The sequence below is a fragment of the Tinamus guttatus genome, unplaced genomic scaffold (assembly GCF_059628265.1).
Source record: "Tinamus guttatus ecotype Peru unplaced genomic scaffold, ASM5962826v1 Tinamus_guttatus_pri_ptg000293l, whole genome shotgun sequence".
In the NCBI taxonomy this organism is placed as follows: Eukaryota; Metazoa; Chordata; class Aves; order Tinamiformes; family Tinamidae; genus Tinamus; species Tinamus guttatus.
The window spans coordinates 170,492-190,949 of record NW_028288827.1 but is presented as its reverse complement, the minus strand read 5'-3'; the positions used below and the strand labels follow the sequence as shown (position 1 = coordinate 190,949).

General features: G+C 38.6%; 1 protein-coding gene across 2 annotated transcripts in view; it reads left to right on the top strand.

Moving 5' to 3' along the window:
- DYM (dymeclin) overlaps positions 1-20,458 on the top strand; it is a 187,103-nt gene that overhangs the window by 28,284 nt on the left and 138,361 nt on the right. For both annotated transcript variants that reach the window (XM_088527844.1, XM_010217755.2), the window contains 3 exons: positions 686-758; positions 9,150-9,275; positions 10,407-10,549. In XM_088527844.1, the coding sequence (XP_088383970.1) occupies positions 686-758; positions 9,150-9,275; positions 10,407-10,549 (342 nt within the window). The remainder of the gene's footprint in view (positions 1-685; positions 759-9,149; positions 9,276-10,406; positions 10,550-20,458) is intronic.

The window sequence follows — 20,458 nt, the reverse complement described above, 5'->3', positions numbered from 1 at the left end:
ACTTCTTAATCATGTCATGGGTTTTGTCACATTATGTATGTGAGTTAGGGGTAACTTTTGGACAGTTGTTTTTGGAAAATCGTGATCTTTCGTTGAGACCGAGATGTGTGAGACCTCTTCCCTAGATAAACATACCTGCATGCAGAACACGCTGCGCAGATTGAATCACTTAAGAATAGCCTGCACTGTAGGCTGCATTCATTTAAAAGATCACAATTTAGGATATTGCTCAGTATAGGTTAGATAAATGAAACTATGTGCTTTCTGTGCTTGTCTGCTTCCTCTTAGGGCTAAAAAGAGGGTGAAAGGAAATGCATATGGAGTGCAGGGAATTTTGAGAGGAGACTTGAACTATGGACCTGTTAGGAGTCCCTAGTGATCTGTCAGCCAAGCTGTTAGTAATAACAGTGTTTAATAGGAGATTAGCTAAGCAATAAAGCATGTGGGTAATGGGAAAGGCTTTGTGTGCTCAGTATTAACATACTTCCTCCTATGATACCAGTCCCCCATTTAGTTTATCAAATACTTAATTTTGGATAAGAATGCCATCTTCATAAATGTATGAAATTTCCAATGAAACTTAGTGTTTGTGCATTCATAGTGTTGATTGTCTGGACCTATGTGTCTAAATATATGCCTTTTTTTGTTAGAAAATTCAGGAAGTCTTTGGTGTGCTTCTTTTCAGGAACAGAATGTGAAGACCTCATAGAAGAATTGCTGTGTTGCCTCATCCAGCTCATTGTTGAAATTCCCCTCTTGTAAGTTGGGTTTCTTTTCAGCTTCTGCTGATAAACCAAACATTTGAGCAAATATAAAACTTAAATGATGGCGCTCTTAATGTTATTTTTTTTTTGAATGTGAATGTTCTATATTATTGTAAAGTACTGATGATGACAAACTGCTGACAGTACCAGCCCTGAATATTTTATTAGAATGAATAAGGGTCATCATCTCATAGTCAAATTGAGGGAGCAGGAGTTATCCCATTTGTTTTGTAGATGCCTTATTGTTTTTTTTGGGGTACCTCTATCAGTACACAGAAAATTACTACCAGCTTTTACTTGGGAATGGTTATACTCTGAACTTCAGTCATGTGGCTCATTCTCATTTAATATTTGTTTCTGAAATACCAATGAATTGATATTTGAAGAAGGAAGACATGACCAATTGGAATGTTTCTGTAGATCTCCAGGGCAAAATTGTTGTGTTTGCTTTCTTTTTTGAAGGCTTCTGTCTTATTTGAGATGTCTTGATTCTGCATTCTACTGGGTGTGTGCCATGAAACTTCCTTTGCTTTTCTTACTTGCAGTCCTGGGGATTAAAGGGAGACAACTTTGTTTTCTTTTTTTGAATAAAAATGTTTTTCGTACCTTTCTGTTTTTGTTTCACCATTTCTTTACAAGTTCAACTTTTCTAAAGATGGTGTTAGCAATATCTGTTGTTTTTAATATTAATAATTCAATATTGCATTGTAATCTGTACCTAAAATATGTATTGTTGCAGTTAAAGCATTACATCTTTGAAAGAGTTTTGCAGATTATCTGTTATAGCATAGTACATATCTCTGATTTAGTTTTTATGCTGCTGATTGCTGTTTTGGTTGGAAAGCTGACAGAGATACGATAGTTTTTGAAACATTGCTCTCATTAAATACAGTGCTGTCAGCATTACATGAGAGTTTTGGATAGTCACTGTGTAATGGCTTAGCACTATGATTAAGTGTGCCATTCTCCAAAGCTTGTCAGTACTTCCTGGAACAGATACACTTTTTGTTTGCCACAGATTAGAAGACATATGAAGGGGTGAAAGGACTGAAATATATGGGCAAGTTCATAAATCCTGCATGTGTGTTTTCTTTTTCTTTTTTTCTTTATTTTGGAAACTTTGTTGAAGTCCTAATCACTATATAGAGAGTCAAATATCCTTTATTCTGCCTTTTTGGCAGAAAAACAGCAATTATTTTGCAGCCGTAATTGTTCTTAACCTTTTTCAACATTTGAACCTGTCAGCATCTCTGTTCTGTGTGAATGTGGTTGCAGTGAGTGGAAATAGTTGTTGAAAGCACTTATTATACAATATGATATAGTAATAATAATGATCCTCTCAGAGTTACATAGCTGCTATATAATGTTTAATGTTTATCTATAGTAGAATCATTCACTCTTCTCATGGTAAATGTGGAAAGATTTTGTGAAAACGTGTTTTCTTGGCTGATTTTCCCCTAAAGTAGTATGCTATTAACTGCATTGTTAATTTGGACAAGGTTAAGTAGGGTAGTAACACTAATAAAAATGTGTAATATTGTATTGTTTAGCACTGTAATATGTTTAACAATGTAATAATGCCTTAACAATAACTTTTTTTTTCCCAGGCCATTGAAAGGAAAGTAGGGAAGGGGTAAAATACGGAAAAATTTGCTCTAATACACAATGAAACATACACAGTGAGGATTTTCATTGGTTTGATCTCTCTTGCTGCTGAAGGTTACCTTCTTAATAGTTAAAATTATAAATCAGAAGTAGCTGTATTTAAAACCAGAAGGAAAAATGGCCACAATCTACTGCTAGAGAAGGGGAATAAGCTCTGTTGTTCTTCATAGAGATGGTATGAAGCATTTTTTGCTTAGATAATAATATATGTATTTATAGATACATATAGAGAGATTGTTTTGCCGTAACTGGAGTAGATAAAAAAAATCAAGTCTAATATGTGAGTTTTGGGAAGGAATAGGTTGTTGGAGTGGACTGAATAGTAGCCAGTGTTGCTGGACTAAGCTGTGTAGATTGGATTATCGAGCAGAGAGAAATTTGGTAATAAGATAGAAAGATGATGATATTGCTGTTCAGTCTTGAATACACATTGAAAAGATGTATGTGTAAGATGAGGGTACTGTTGGGAGAAGAGTTTAAGGGTACATCTGTGTGGTGGTATTCAGGGAAGTCCCCAGTCTTGGCCTGAGTTCCTGACTGGGCTGGGCACTGGTCTAACCAAAGTCATGCAGGATCAGCTCTTCCCTGAGCATGAGCAGAGCCTGTGCTGCTCTGAGCTCGCTTCACCCGGAGTCTTGACAAAATGAGCTCATGTCTGCCTGCAAAATAATGTGTAGACACATTTGGAAAATGCAAGTGGGCAGTCAAGCTCGAAACTAATAACCAAGGTGTGTGTGATGGGGAAGAAGACAAATCACAAGTCTGTAACTCACCTCTCTGTCTTCTCCTGTGAGGTATAACTGAAGATCTGAAATGTGTTTTGATTTTTGCCTGGAAAAGTTCCAGAGATGTGCAGCCATGCACAGGTGGAAAAAGCATCCTCAAATTATCAATCAGGAATGAAAAAAATCCATTTGTCTGTGTTAGAGCTTGCATTGAGAAGGATGAAAGCACATTATGGAAGTTGTCCTCGGCATAGCTAAAGCAGGTGGTAGTGGGAACATGGAACTCAACAGCTTTGTGACCCTCTACATGAGACTTATTAAAAAGAGCTTAGATTAATTACCCTTTTGCAAAGCAGATTCTGTGCAAAATGCTGGAGGGAAGTTTCATATATTTAATTTTGAGAAATTTTACTTTAACTGCATTATTGCTTTTTAAGGATCAGAGCTGTGCAGTCCCTTGTAAGACTTGAGTTACAGTATGTTGATCTTCTGATTTATGGCTCCTTTGGGTGTGTTATGGATACTCTGCTTTTTCTTTGGTCTTGTTAATATTAGCAGTCCTGGATATATGTTAATGATCAAACTACATAGTCAGCAAAAAAAAATACAACTTCAGTATTTAATCATATCTGTTTTGCATAGAAACTATCGCTAAAATTTTGTTGCAAGATTGAGCTCCTAGTTTTAAATAATAAAGGCCTCTTTCAGCAGCTTGTTGAGAACTGGTGTGCATAACTGAACATCTGGTTGTTATCAGTACATTTTTTACTTCATTTAAAAACTATAAATGCACGTGGAGGAAAAATGAAATAGTACGATCCAGTTACATCATTGTTAAGTAGCACCCTGGTGCCACTAGAAGTTAGTTGGTATTTCCATTACATTCTGTCATTTTCTGTAGTCAAAATAGTTCTGATTTCATTGAGTTTTCATTGAGAATACTGCAGTTACTGCAATGAAACTGCAGTTTTCATTGAGAATAAATTTGAAAATGAAAGAACAGAATCAGGTTAAAAATATTTTGACTCTTTTAAGGATGATCTGTACATTTTCTGGGAGTTGCCTCTTTTCTCTGTTACCTAAACAAGCATTAGACCAAAACAGGTTGTTATTGCCACTGAGTGCTGCAACCTTAAGATGACTCTGTGTTGAAATCAGAGGAAGTTGAAGAAAAAGTAGTGTTATTAGGAGACCTTCCTCCGCCAGCACTGGAGCAGGGCTCCCTTTCAGCCGTGCTGCATGGCCAGAAGACCTGACATGATCCATATGGGTCTGGCACTGCCAGCCCTCTGCACAGGTTTTGCAGTAGCTTTTTCAGCACACGGGTCATCCTTCTGCTGAGAATGTATTTAGCCGTATAGTGTGGATGATTTAGGAACAGACCAGGGTGTAAACATCTTGAATCCTAAAATTGTTTTAATTGCTTAGATAGTTGCTGCAGAATATTTCCAGCTGTATGAGGTTATTGTATCTCAATCTTTAATTCTGTCTCCCAGTGGTGAGAAGGTGTAACAGGAGAGGTTGGGATGCCCTCTGCTCGCAGTCGGATTGCTCGAGTGCCTCTTTGGGACATCACCCAAGTGTTTGGAGTCAGCTGTGGTGAGTGTAGTGTATTACTGGCCACCACAGTGCCTACTCGCCAGCAGTGGGTGTAAAACCAGGCATGAGTCCAAGAGGAAAGATTACGTTCACTTTGAGTTGTTGTACTTGTATCCTGAGACTGATAACCAGATATTCTACTTGCTTTTCAGCTTCCAAACCTGCTCCTATTCTCTATGATAACTCCTCTTTCACCTTCCTGGTGGGCCCTCAGGAAACAGGGAAATGAAACCTGGTTCCTGTATGATTTGAGGCTTTTTGTATGAATCAGCCCTTTTGGCAACTCTCCGAAATTAGCAAATGAGTTGCCTTTTAACCTTTTAAAACTTAGAGTAGACAGCTCTGGCTGGGTGAAAGTTCAGGAAAATATTTCAGTAGGGAGGGGGTTTGGTCTCGTGATTTGTGTGATGGCATGAGTTGAAATTCAGAATTTTGCTTCTGACTGCTCAGTCCGTTTGCTGTGTGTGTGAAATCATATATTAGCTCTCAGCCTCCCCTTGCAAAGGTGTAGAAATAGCTGCATTTCACCGAGTAACAAAGATTTTTACAAAAGTATGTGAGTTGAGGAGCAATTGGAGTTCCTAGTTGGGATTTGTTGATGTTTTGTTTAATGTAGTCATCATAGTCCTCTTCCCCCCAGCAGGGAACAAGGCTGGATGATGGGGATGGGTGCAGAAAGCAGTTCCGAGCATTACCTGGGCTTGGAGAGAGGCCACCAGCTGCAGTCTGATGACACTTAGGTAGATGGTTGAAGTTCTTGATCATCGTGGTCAAATGTTGTCCACATCCACTTCTGAGTTCTGAATGGAGGAAGAAGATGGTTTGGTTAAATTATGCTTGTTTTACACTAACACTTAGAAGCCTTCTAGTTTGGAGCTCCAGAGATAATACAAACTTTGAACAGAAAAGTGACCCTTTCTCTGTAGAGCTTATAACCAAAGTGAATCACAACTAGATAAGACTGTATGTACATTTATAGTCTCCAAAGCAGCACTTGCTGCCAGAAGAAATTTTAAGTTTGGTGTCATATGCAAGGAACTGGACCTGCTCAGTCTGGTTAGAGGAGCAGGAACTTGTCCCACCTCACATGATGTGAAATGTGAAAGCCGGGAGAAGAGCTGCTTATAAGCTGCTGTCTCTGAATAAAGAAGTAGCCCAAACGCAGGAGAGAAAAGGTTGCTGTGATTTCTTAGACTTTGGTGCTTGACTGACTGTGAAGGGCACAGTCTTAAAAAGACTTAAAAAGACGAACAAAAGAAGGATCTCTGATAGCTTGTCTACCAGATCTAGGAATATATTCTCTAATGGGAAGGATAAAGAGGAGGAAAATTAAAAAGAAGAAAAAGAACAAAATAAACCAGAAAATGTATGGAAATCTCCTGAAATCTCTGAACTAGATAATCCAGAAAAAAAGAGCCCTCTACAGTATGGTACATTGCTCTATAAAGTTTATTTACTTGGGATGTGGAATCATCCTGAGCTTTATCTGAGGTCTCTAGGTTTTTTTTGTAAGGTATTTGGGAAGAAAAAATGTCCAGAAACTCAAACCATCATACCCTTCTGATTTTCTGAAATAAATAGATAAAGAATTCTGACATGTAATTGATACATGAGTTCATTATTTCTAGTTTCCTCCTTATCTGCAAGCAAACAATTTTAAGAGGAAGTCAGACATCAGCATAAATTCCATGTAAAGTCTTTCCATATGAACGACAGCATTAAAAAAAATAAAATAAAAACTGAAAACAAAAGCCACTTTTTCTGTAGTCTCTCAATATAAATAAACAATATTTTCTTTGAAGTTGAAAGAAGTTCCTGGTAGTTGTTGGGACCCTTTAGAAATGCTTGGCTTAAAACTGTACATTTGACTCTTAGAGCTACCCCAGTATTAGGACATAAATGCAGTTATGACTGCATTTATATGAGAGCAGGATTAATTTAAGCAACTGCTTCTACAGGTTGAGTGGATTGGATTTGCAGTAAAATGTTATTTAACTGGATTTTGAATAGATAGAATGGGAAAGTAACTTGCTAACTGGAGTTGCATAAACTTAAAACTCTGGAATAAAAGAAATAAACTTACAAGGGTGTTTTTTCAAAAGTTACATTAATCCCATTATTTATTTCTTTATACTGAATCTTCTAAAAATGGGAAAGAATCTTGCAATGTCCCTTTAGATTTGCATTTCCACTTGTGTGGTTGGTCAGAAAAGTAGCTAAATGAATGACTGAAATGAGAAAAGACTCGGTGCAACTTGTTTCCTCTGGCAAAGTGACCCAAATGTTGCAACATGCCGTGAAGTCACGTTTTATCTCCCAGAGCAGGTTGAGCTGAGGGGTAGAGATACTCAGAGGCAGCCGTGGGGAAGCGTCGCAGAGCGGCGGGAACTGGGAACCGTTTCCAGCTCCGTCCGGTCCCTGGCTCGGCCGCATTTGCAGTGGAACCAGATCACAGCAGAACCTCTGGCCTGATCTAATTATCAACATTTACCCTGGCCAGTGCTCTGAGCAGTGGGCAGAAAGTCAGGTCGCTCACCAAAACCCAGGCGCATTAAAATGTTCTTCGTGATTTTCAGGAAGAATGTTATTTAAGCAGCAAGTCTTTTCCTGACATATAACTTAAAATGTTATGGAGTCAAAGGCTTAAATTATGAGAGAATAAAAACAGTGGGTTTGCATAACCTTCTCTTTCAAAAACATTTTTGTATCAGTGTGGCTCAATGGACTTGTGCACAGCCCTGTGAGCCAGGAAATTGTAAGTCCAGCTTGCTGTTGACTTAGGACAAATAATTCGCACTCTATTTCTCCAGAAATTCTGACCTCGAGCTCCTACAAAAGTGTTTTCATTAAGCTGTCTCTATGCTATAATCACTGAAACTGTTGTTCCTCGTGTTTGACACTCATGCAAGTTATTTACAGCATTTCTAGCAGCACATTTGACATGCAAGCATAGCTGTGTGCTGAAAATTAAACTGATTTCTTCTAAAGAAAAAGCTTGTCCTCTTTTCGAAAGGACTACGTGAGTTCTGAGACCAAGAGCAGCAGTTTTGTTTATTTTCCTTATGTGTTTACCTTTTTTCTAGAGATACTGCACTACAGGTTGTAAGTCGTTGTTTGAAAAAAGTCTCAGTTTTGTATTTACATTTGTTTCAATTGCTAAGAATGTAATTGTTAGAAAGTAGCAAGAAGGAAATTCAGTGTGACTGATGGAGGGTTTTTTTTTTTTTTAAATACAGATATCGTAAAATCTTTGAATTTGGGAAATACAAAGAGATCTTTCAATTTCTATAAGCTCCGTGGAAAACATCAGCGTAACTTGCTAATTGACCCCTTATACCTGTTATACACAGCATAATGTTATTAACTCCTAAAGCATACTGTGAAAACTGTAACAGCAGAGGAAACTTTAAAAATGCTTAATAACAATCTCTAATGGCCGAGGGGGTGTTTCTGAGGCACCTGAGACATCCATTTGGGGGAGGGAAAAAAGCCCATATTAACTGAAAGCAATAATCATACTGGTTCATACTGAAGGGAACTGTAGTGTTTTAAAAGTTTTTTGTGTAATTTGTAATTTTCTCACTGATTGAGAAGGCAAAAAACATTTTTTTCTTGCCTTTTTAGAAATATGATGCGTAGTAAGATCACTTGAGGCAGAGTTAGGGAACAGAAACTGCACAGTGTCCAAAACGGCACATCACTCTCCCGTCCTGTTTGCTGTGCAGCTTTTCCTAATTAACCTGTCCAGCTTAATGAGCTTTGCTAATCTGTGTGCAGCCAGTGTCTAATCATTGCCATACATTCTTTGGAATTGACAGTAGAAGTCAGCAACATCCTGAAGTTTTGTACTTTACCTTTGCCTTGCAAATACCATTTAACAGTTGGACAATTGTACGTGTGCCATGTTGGTATCCCAAGCATTTCTTATAGTTAAGAGAGGATTTGTGTGTTACCTCATTCTTAGAGATCCCAATTTGCTGCCAAATGAAGCAGCGTTTGGGAAGCTGAACCTTTTTGTGACCTGGAATGATGCTTTGGTGACGATTGTGTTTAGCAGGACAAAGAACAGCCCAGTTAATTTTCTAAGATATTTTTATTAGTATTGGAATGAAGCGTAGTCTGAAAATCGAAATCCCAATGCTCTGGGTGATATGTCATTGTTTTTACACTGTGTTGTCCTTTGGCACATCAGAAAAACGCTTACATCTAAGAAAAATAATCCATTGTCCGTATGAAGTGTTTCTGTTTTTTGAACTTGTTATTTCCGTGTTCCCGCTTGAGACTCGCTGCATAGTGTATAACCACATGGGAGCCTCCCATGTGTTCCTATGGCAGAAGGGAGTTTGTAAACAAAAGTGGTGGATTAACCTTTGTAAAAATTTGCCTTTTCTTGCAGAGATATAACGTACAGCATTTCCTTGGAGGCTGTGACAACGCTGATAGTTTTCCTCTCCTGCCAATTATTTCACAAGGAAATTCTGCGAGAGAGCATCATTCATAAACATCTGATGCGTGGTCGCTGGTATGTCCTGTTCTGGGGCTGTGGCTAATCGCAAGACAAATCCTTCAGATGGCTCATTTAGTCTCTTTGTCCTTAAAAATAAGACATGGTGAAATGCATTTTGATATGCAGTTTTTGTCCAAAAGAAAACAAAACATCAAAACAAATCTATCTTAAAAGTTGTTGGAAGGTTTCAGGTTTAAATCTTATAGTGCTGATTTAAGTAAAACTATATTTATTTATTTAATTATTTATTTATTGGCATAATTTCATTGACTGCTTAAAACAGCTTTCAAAGAAACAGTTGTATGTGTAGGCTCTGGGTAGAGGGGTGGAGATCTTGGGGGTAAGGAATCTGAGATAATGTGAGGAGTTCAAAGGGCATGGGTTGAAGAGAATTAGAGATCATCACCAGAGTTGGAAACCAATTGTTTCTATAAAAATCTCTTCTATTTTAGAAATATTTTAGTCTATATTTAAATCCAATAGATTTCGTGTACGCCTTTCAGGATTATTTGAAGTCAGTTGTTCCAGAGCTCCTTGAAAATTGGCCCCCACTAAACACAGCACTGAAAATATTGTGGGAATAGAGGAATGCTATTATTGCCTGCTTTATATGACTGAAGCATCGAGATAAAAAAAACCAAATGAATATGGTGTTTTTTCCTTGCATAAATATTTTTCCTGTTGTGTCTTGGGTAAAAGAATACAGTGATACCACGTGTTAAAAGGTTGATTTGAAAGTGATATTGAAAACTGAAAATAAACGAAGAAGGTTTCCATGATTCTGCCCTTGAAGGTGGTCCCAATGTTCTGCTAAAGCCAGTGCAGTTTTGAATGGGCAAAATCCTGCTGTTGTTTCCCTTTCTAACCTAGAAGTGGGTAGATAACTCAGCACGAGGAGCTGAGTCTATGCTTAATGTCAAGCATCAGCTTTTGTGCCTTGCCTGGACTTTGCTAATCAAACACGTGGCTCCTGGGTAGGATAACAAGTATCTGTTATCTGTTAGATGGAAAAAGTGATCAGACTTTTTAAAAATCCAGGCATAGTCTAGTTCCAGAGAACAAAAGGATGCACAGCCTTGACTTTGTAGCTCAGCCGAATTTTGCAACTTCTGAGTCAATTAAAGCTGTTTTCTTTTCCTTTTGCAGTCTCCCATACACCAGCAGACTTGTGAAAACTTTACTGTATAATTTCATTAGACAAGAAAGAAGCCCTCCTCCAGGGAGCCACGTCTTTCATCAGCAAACCGATGGAGGGGGACTGCTTTATGGCATCGCCTCTGGGGTGGCAAGTGAGTCATATTTTCTATAAACAATTTTTCAAAAGTTATGAAGTATATGGCCCTCTGTGTGATCACTCTTATAAACACACCTGTAGCCCATTTCTTTTTCAAACAGTGATATCAGTGTGTCTGCTCTATAAAGAAAAGCTGACCTATCAGCTATAGAGACTTATCACGGTCTCTACCTGTAGATATTTTACAATATGAAGCAATTGTGTTTGCAGAGATGTCATCCCTGCAAGGGAACAAGCCATAGAAGTAGCTCTGATGAACTTTTTGTTTTTTTTTCTTTTTCCGAATGTTAATACATAAAAAAAAAAAAAGTTACCTCTTTCGATAAATTCAGCACTTCAAGTTATTTAAAATGTTGAAAAAATATTCTTTGAAGTCTCTGTTGAAGAATTATAAGCATTTTCAGAGAATGTTCATATTTCATTCTTGATAGCTTTTAAGCAGATATGTGGAATTGGTCTAGATACAAAAAAAATGTATCAATCCTGAGAAGCTGACTGATTATTTTCATGACTGGTATGAGTAGCTTGTGATCTTTTGTGGTTGGACCTTTTCATAGAATCATAGAATCATAGAATGCTTAGGGTTGGAAGGGACCTCTAGAGATCATCTAGTCCAACCCCCCTGCATACGCAGGGACACCTAAAGCACGTGGCGCAGGACTGCGTCCAAGCGGGTTTTGAAGATCTCCAGAGAAGGAGACTCCACAACCTCTCTGGGCAGCCTGTGCCAGTGCTCTGTCACCCTCACTGTTAAGAAATTTTTCCTTAAGTTCCTATGGAATTTTGGATGTTTCAGTTTCCGGCCATTTCCTCTAGTCCTATCAGTGGCCACCACTGAAAAGAGACCATCCCCGTCCTCTGCACTCCCTCCCTTGAGGTATTTATATACACTGATTAGATCCCCTCTCAGCCTTCTCTTCTCCAGGCTGAACAGGCCCAGCTCCCTCAGCCTCTCCTCATAGGGCAGATGTTCCAGGCCCCTGATCATCCTTGTGGCCCTGCGCTGGACTCTCTCCAGCAGCTCCACATCCCTCTTGTACTGTGGAGCCCAGAACTGGACACAATACTCCAGATGCGGCCTCACCAGGGCTGAGTAGAGGGGCAGGATCACCTCCCTCGACCTGCTGGAGACGCTCTTCTTAATGCACCCCAGGATCCCATTGGCCTTCTTGGCCACGAGGGCACACTGCTGCCTCATGGTCAACTTGTCGTCCACCATGACACCCAGGTCTTTCTCCGCAGAGCTTTTGCTCTCAATAGTTTGGACATCTACTGAAGAATATTCGAGCTTAATATAATCTTTTTGTAAGAAAAAGGTTTCTCATGTTTGTTATAGAGCACATTGTTTTAGTTGCTTATTAATATATGTGTGTGTGCATATAATCTTGAGAAAAATAATGATACATGTTACTTTTTCCTGCTAAACTGAATAACACCTTGTGAGCTGGTTACTTTAGGAACGTTTGCTATCTATTCTGGTCTCTGATGAAATCCCTTCACTGGCTGCATCCTGGGGGAATATTAAAGTTCAGGCCCTGAGTTTGCCAGGAACTATTTCACAGCCTGTGACGATGCATCTGGATCTCCTCATGGAGGCAGTAAAAGAGCACAGCTCTAACTTGGTGCGTTTCCCTAAACACTTTGCAGCTTCTGTGCAAGACGAAGCTGCACAGAGCTCCCGTCTGCTTTCCAGTTTGCCTTCTTGGGGCGTAGGACAAGACTGTGTTTGGGCTGTGCCCATGGCGTGTCACAGAAACAGATGTTTGCTTTGCAGTTTGATTAATTTCTCTTCTCTTTCTAAATAAATTGCTCACTGCTGCCATTTTATTCTGAGAATCCCAACAGGTATGTTCTCTTCTTCCTTTTCACTTGCCAGGGAAATTTGCTTTTCAGTTGATTTTCCAAAGCAGTTTTCAATATGTGGTTTGTACTTTTGCTTATGACTGGAGAGTAGTTTTCACTGCATATTCTATATTTACCTCATCTTTTTATTCAGCTTAGTTCTAATCTCTCTAGTCATGCTCAAGTATATTTTTGTTAGTGACGCCATGCACAAAATACCTTTTATTTATTTATTCTTTCCTTGTGGGCTCACCTGGAGCAGGTTGTATTCAGTAATACTCCTTTTAACCCTTCGTATTTCCAGACCCTTCATCCCGAGGTTTGTGTAGGAGGTTACTCACTGCCTACCCCTTACTCTGTCCAAGAGAGAGCCTTGCTGTGGAGCAGTCCCTGGCCTGCAGAATTAGGCCACTGCCACTCCAAGTTTTGAGATCTCTTTTTCTGTCTTCCACAATAGGCAACACGAGCTGGCTTCACAGGCACTATTAGGTCAATAAAAGCTAATACAGGTCATGTTTTCCTAGATTCCCCATCGAAGGCTGGGAGAAGCTGTTGTGAAATCATGTTCCTAATCATATGAGTGATATCATATCTCTGCCTAACCTTTTCCTTGCTACTTGTGTATGAAATTTGCATTTCTTACTGCAGACTCTTAAAGGCTTCTGCCTACGTCTGTTCTAGTCTCTTCCTACACTTCCACCCCCTTCACTCCTCTTGAACCGCTCTCTTGAGCACTCCCTTGGCATACTCCTACACTTGTCTTGTTGCTGCTTCCATGAGTGCCTGAAGTGCCATATCATCTTCTGGTGCATTAAGTATCTTCACTTAAAGCTCTGTGTAGAACAGACTTTTAAAAACACTCTCAAAGGACCCACTCAGGGAAGGGAGAAAAAATAAATGCCACCATGCTATTAGAAAACAGAAATATTCCTTCTGTTTGTGCGCAGATGTTTAGCTATTTTTCGTTTTATTTTTTTGTGTGTGTCAGAATTACTTGCCTGCATACATTGTTCAGGCTGTTTGGACTATAAATGAAACTTGGATATAATAGCATTGAATAGACTAAATGGTGTGTTTGTCCATCCTTAGTACCTCTGAATATGATTTTACAGGAGAAAGTAAAAGTGAACTTTCAGTTCTTCCATGTAAGTTGTTCAGCATCTTTTGAAAAGCACATAATGCTTAAAAAATCTTATTGAAATATCCTTCATGCGATCTACATAGGATGAAAATAGCCTGATTTTTTTTTAGTCTTTTATTTTTATAAGAACTTTTGAAGATAATGTTTGCAAACTTGGCAAACTGCAGTTATTAAACTGGATGTCTGAGTCACCCGCCTTAGCCTATATGATGTTACGCGTATTTGTAGTCACAGTCACATGCACCGCAGCAGCGGAGCAGCAAAATTCTATAAGCACCATGTGTCTCCTTCCCCCAGCCTTGCTGATGGTTGAACAGCAGTGATAATTGCATACACTGAGATGTCTGCCCTGTGGTCTCCTTTTCCACCATTTCCCCTCTTGTTTCTCATCCCTTGTAGCCACTTTCCTTCTGTCCAAAATCCTGTGTCCTCCAACCAATGACTTCTCCTTGCCTTGGCCTCTGATTGCATATGAGTTATCTGTGTGCAAAAATGTGTTTCTCTATCTTGTATATAAAATACCTTGATTAGAGTTTTGTTCCCGTTATGTATCATCCAGTAGTTCAGTAAGCAATTGTGGTTTTGGAGCCATGGAAAATAACAATACTCTAGCTTTTTAACCTCATAGATAACGTTCTTGTGCACAGTCTCTTTGACTTTAAGCCTGCTTTGTATCATTGCAGTCTTTTTTGTAGGTGTGCCAAAAAAAATGTGAAGTGGCACTTTATATCCTAGGTACATTTTATTGTTGTGTTGTAAAGGTATAAATGACTTGTGAATATATGAAGTCAGTTTAAGTGTTTTCACTTGAAATAGCTGGTCCAGTTAATGCTTTCTGTTATTTACAAACAAAACAAAAACAAATGCACCTTGAATTACTTAGGAATTACTGCAGCAGTAGTCATGTTCACTTTGTACAGTTCAAGTGTTTGTGGGTGAAATGAGTTGAATGTTGTACATGTAAGAAAATCATGAAGAGCTGTAGCTGATTTGACTTGTTTAGTTACAAAAATTAATCAGGTGACTAATCTGGCCCACAAGTGCACTATTGTGTCAGTAATATAAATTGCAGAATTTGGTGTACAAAGATCAACAGCTATTTGTTTTCTCATGACAGTGCTCTTGGGTTGGAGCTACACAAACATTCCTGCCTGTTAATGGCTTGCCCTCCTATAGGTGTGTGCTTTGGCCTGCGTTATGTCGTTCATCATTAGTGTTCTTGCAGGAGACTGATTACCTACTTTATAACTCTGTGACTGCATATACTCTTGATTTATTCCTCTTTTTGTGCTATATTCTAATTAATAGAAAGAATTGCACGGTTATCTTTAATGTTACAAGAAAACTCGTTATTCATATTTAGTGTGTTATATAGAAAGTCACTGAGGAAAAACACATTATTTAGCCTGGTTTCCAATATCTAGATAAAACATATCAAAGACACAGCAGTACTTTAACCAATGTGTATTTGCCATTTCTTACAAGCCGGTGAACTTTTCTTTTAGTTACATGTATTTCATGCTGGATCTTTCTACCTTTCAGAACTTTTCATTATGCCTTATGGAGCTTTTTTACAGTCTGCTACATAAATTGATTTTTTTTTTGTCAGTGTCCCTGGTGCTTTGTCATAAATGTTTAATTGTCTGTTCGTGCTCATCATCATGAAAATGTGGACCTTAGACCTCTATTCCATTTCTGTTACTCTTATTTCTTGCTTACAGTCCACAACAGCATCACCCCGTTGTCACAGTAATCAGGGTATCTTTGATTATGCTTGAATCAGGGTCCAGTTCTTTACCTTTGGTTTTTAAGTTTCTCCAAAGGCAGATCTGAACTGCAGCAAAACCTGTATCTGCAGTTCAAACATAGCATTGAAATTAAGTAGTAGAGTAATAGCAGTAATGTAGCTGTGGCAGGTTTGAACTGCAGAATCTGTCCAGGGAGCGCAGTAAATTTGGGAGCAGCTAGATCCTGGCCAAAACCTGTGGCATACAATGTACAGTGCTATGCGTACCAGGGAAGCTGATTTAAGGTTGGAATGAGCTAGTATCAACCTGGGGTGTGAATGTCTCCATTAAATATCTTTATTTTCCTTTTTTTTTCCACAGATAAAGCCCATGTTCTGTCCTAATTACAGTTGTTTAGAAAAGCATTGCCTCTGACATATATCTCTGGAGGCCAGAGATATATTTGCTATCAGGTTCTCATGTGTTTTTGTTGATGTACACAGTGTTGTTTTTATTTTTTTAATCAAATTTGTCTTCATGTTTTTGAATGATACAAGTGTATAGGACAGCTATGCGGCAATCTGACTTCTGGAAGCCTGCCCGGGCACTGGCTGCCCCAAAGTCTGGGGCCTGGGGCCTTGGCTGCAGTAACTTTGCCCTTGCAGCCGCTGCAGGAGGAGCCTGGCTTAGACCTAGCCTTGGTAGAACCTGCTGAGCACACGCTTTGCACTGCCTGTGACAAACGGCATAAACCTGAAACGCTTTCAGCATCCTTTCAGCATTTTAGGGCAAGGGGTAACGGGTACAAACTGAACCCCAGGCAGTTCCACCTCCATGTGAGGAAGAACTTCTTTGGTGTGAGGGTGCCAGAGCCCTGGCACAGGCTGCCCAGAGAGGCTGTGGAGGCTCCTTCTCTGGAGATCTTCAAACCCGCCTGGATGCCACCCTGTGCCCCTGCTCTGGGTGTCCCTGCTGGAGCAGGGGTTGGACTGGATGGTCTCTGGAAGCCCCTTCCAACCTCAAACATCCTGGGATTCTAGGATCCTGCTGCAGAGCCCATGCTCTCACAGCCTAACTTCTAAACTCTCAATAAATTTGTACTTAGCAGTTTCAAAGCTTAAATATTTTTATTCTTTAGGGCCTTTTAAAAGCCTTTCATCTGTCATTTCTACCTGAGAATGCCTAGACTCCTGGTGGATAACACCACCTGTTATGTTGACTAATGCATTTTTTTCTTTTTCCAATCTCTTTCTATCAGTGCATTTTGCTTCTTGTCCTATATGTGGATCATAAGCTACTTGGGACAGGGGTCACCGTTGGGTATGGACAGGACAAAGCACGGTGCGGTTGTGGTTCGTGGCCACAGCTGCTGACTTCTCCGGTAATGCAAATCCTAATGGGAACCATGTGTGCTCTCATGTTTACTAGGAGCTCTGCAGCAATTTTCACAAGGTGTATTGGTGATTTATCTCCTTGACATTTATCTTAATATTGCAAAACACTGAGCAGCCTCAAATAACCCCTTATATAATACAACAGCCAACTCCTATTGCCTCTAAACTGATGATTTTTCTTTAATTTTATGGGAGAAACTGCTTGTTAGGGAAAAACAAGAATCAGGTTGAGGTATTGTAGCATTAAAAGTTTTAAAGCATGGTATCTTGCAAAAGTAAGGGCTAGAAAAAAAAATATATTGTTGAAAAAAATTCCTGTACTTCAAACTCTTAACTCTAGAGAAATCCAGGTTAACTGAAATTGTGATAAAATACTTATATAAGTAGAGAAGTCTTCTTACAGCTAATTGCTTAAATTTTAAGTTTGATCTTTTAGAAAAGTCTTTTATACTTCAGCTTGGGAATGTCAAGAAAGCTGTTTATGCCTCTTCACTTAAAAACCCAGAGTCAACAAAAGTATTGATTCCTGCATAGCATGTTTAAGCCACAAATCTGACAATGCTTTTTTTTTTTAAAAAAAAAAAACTGTAAATACTATAAAATCTAAAAATTATTTCCAATTTACTTTTGAAAAAAACGCGAAGTGGTAAAGTGCGTTGGCTGTGTCATCCAAGAAATGGACCCAAATCTGGGAATTAAACTGAATTTATTTTCACTTTGGTTCAGTATTATGTTCAGTGGCTCACAGAACTTCTCATTTGAGTGTTGTCAAAGCTTAAATGTTTTGAAAATCACCCTTCTGGATTATAGATAACAGAATATGTAGGGATTAATATGTGACCATGAAGGTGTTTCTTTTTTTTTCTTTTTCTTTTTTTTTTTTTTTTTTTTTAACTAATACAGGATATTGAAACAACACAGCTGGGTTTATATAGTTGTAAGGCAATTATTCTTGATATTTTTTAGTGTATTTTTAGTGTTTCCCCCAAAACATGCTCTCCTGCTTTACATTTGGGTTTGTGAGTTGTTCAGTAGGGCAGGAAAAATGGAGTATTTGGTTTCAGGTATGTTGATAGTGTGTTACAAATAATTTTACAGTTGATACCTACTTATTGACAGCTTTTTTGAGGGGGAGGGCGGCTTGTGAAATGAATGAACAGGAGAAACTGAGCTACTTTTCTGGCCAGGGCTGAGGAGTATGGTAAGGTATGATTTTCTTGTTCTGTGTCAAAATTCAGTCGTCAGCTCTGCTAATGGATTAATTCCATCTAAAGCCACAGTTGTTAATAAATTACATGTTTAAGCCATTTCTCTTCCGTCGTACAGCTACTGTCTCTAACACCTTTTGTTGGTGGGAGGCTCCGTACATCAGAGTGTTTGGATGAGCTGTTGCCACGTTCAGCACAGCAAGATGGCTCTTTTGCCTTCTCCCTGATCTCTACAGTTTAACATGTTGTAGTTGCTGAATTTTGTTTTTCTGTTATTGGTCATATTCAAATACCAAATAAATGCAAAGCCTACATTGTGGACTGACAGCCTCTGTAAATGCTGTTTACCTAGCTCCTCTTTCTGTCTCTTTTTTTTTTTTCTTCTCTACAGAAGGCTGCTGGAGTATCAGTTCTTTAGAATTGCCATTTGATTTTTGCATTTTCTCTTTAGAATCTAATCGTTCCTGCTTTGTTGAAGAGTTCTTTATACCAAAATATTTCTTTTCCACTTTCGTTTCATGCAAAAAAGTGTGAATGTTTTCTGGTGATTTCGGAGAACATACTTAACTTTTGCACGAAGGGAAACACCACATATGGATTTGACTTCAGTTGGGAACTTTTATCTGCTCCGAAAGAAGAGGCAGTCAAGATTACTGTTCTCCAGGAGGCGAAGAACACCGCCAAAGCCTTTTTTAAGGATATGGAAGGCAGTTTTATTTCGAAATGAAAACCTATTTTCACAAACCTGATCCATTTTGCAGTGCAATCGGTTATGGACTTTACCCATAGATGAAGCTGAAAGTGTGTGTTGGGGTGTATTTCTGCTTAGGTCCTTTTGCCTGCTTCTTCCCCAAATGAGTGATGAGGGATTTTTTAGTGTATCTGCCATGAAATGAAAATATTTCTCTTTTAAGCCCTTCCTGAAATAAAAGCTAATGCTCAGTTTCTGCAGGTTTTTTTTTTTTTTTAATGGATACAGGGTGAAAGCAGAAGAGTTTATCCATGGGATGGATATAGCATTTGGGCATAGGAGCAGGACAAATCAGTTGTGCAAGCAGTGGATCATGCTCTAATTAGTTCAAGTTCTGAAATGGCCTTATACATAATTTTATTGGGGGAGAAGCCTAGAAAACCTTGAGGTAACACCTCTGCCTTGGAAACAGAGTGCAATTTAAAAAAGTGAAGAGCAGGTGCTCACAGGGGCATAGTTGTATAAGGCTGGCAAATGTGTCACTTGAAGTGGACAAGAGGAGCAATGACTTTGCTACCTGTTAATTGCATTAAATCTCTATTATGAAATTAAAGCAGCAAAACATAAGCATTCATCTTGTAGATACAGCAGTGCTTATGGCTTTCCAGCCAGCAGCAGATGTTTTGCAGTTACACGGGAGATCTGATCTAGTATATGTGTCTGGTATATGAATATGGCCTTAATCTGAGCTGTTGGTTTACTCAATGACAGCAGAGTTTTTCTTGCAGCAAGTGATAACTGTCTTTTTGGCTCTTAGAACTGCGTACAGGTGACTGAAGAACTCGGATTTGGGGGAGAAAAAGTCATTACTGCAAGTGAAAAAATGCCATCCTACCTCTTGAATATAAATGTTGGAAAGAAATGCACATTTATTACTGAATAATGCAAACTGTTACCAAATAAATTTATTACTGAAAAATACAAATCTGTTACTGAAACAAAATTTTCACTCATGCCAAGACTCAAAATCAGATTTACATCCATTTAACCTATACGGAAAGTGTTTGCTTGCATCAATGTCCGAATTTTGAAATTTCACCATCTTGCAGATTCATGCAGAAACTCTCAGCCTACACTAGGCCAATGAATCTGCCACGTCTATGTTTTGCTATGCTGATTGTATTTTAAGTGAACTGTGTGGTATGTTTCTGTAACTGTGAGAAGTTTGTGAAGAGTACACTTAATCTGAACACTGTGAAGCAAAATTACTTTGGAGAGTAAGTGAATATACTACAGAAATCTTATATGTATTAACTTGGTAATTCTGCAAAGATGCAGTCTTGCTGGTGTGCTGTGGCCTAAATTCTGGCCTAAATGGCCTAAATTCTGTGCAAAATCCCTGTGCATTGTGTGTATAGATTGAAGTGTTTGTTTCTCATTTTGAAGGTTGATTTTTGAGACAAATTTAATTTCAACAGCTATTTCTATTTCACATATTTTTGTGTGAGAAAATGTTATTCTTTACATTTTAGCCTAACAAGCTTGGAAATCTTTTCACTTTTTTTATTTGTATGAATTATAGCTGTTCTTTCCTGTTCTATAGAGCCATGGAGGAGCTAAGATTTAATGAGGTCTTTGACTAAAATCTTTGTCTTAAACCAACAAAGACGAACCCTAATATGATTATAACACAGTTATTTTTACTTAATACTTTAAAAGAGCCAACCGTAATTAAATGTGTTCTGCCAAACTGTAGTTTCCAACACAAGTATGAGATTTTTACATAACCTGATAAATGGCTATTTTTCCTTTTGAACAAGCCATCAAAAACATTTTCCTTCTTTCTGTGAAAGATTTCCCAGCCAATTTAGAATAAAGCCAAAGAGAAATCATGTGCTTTG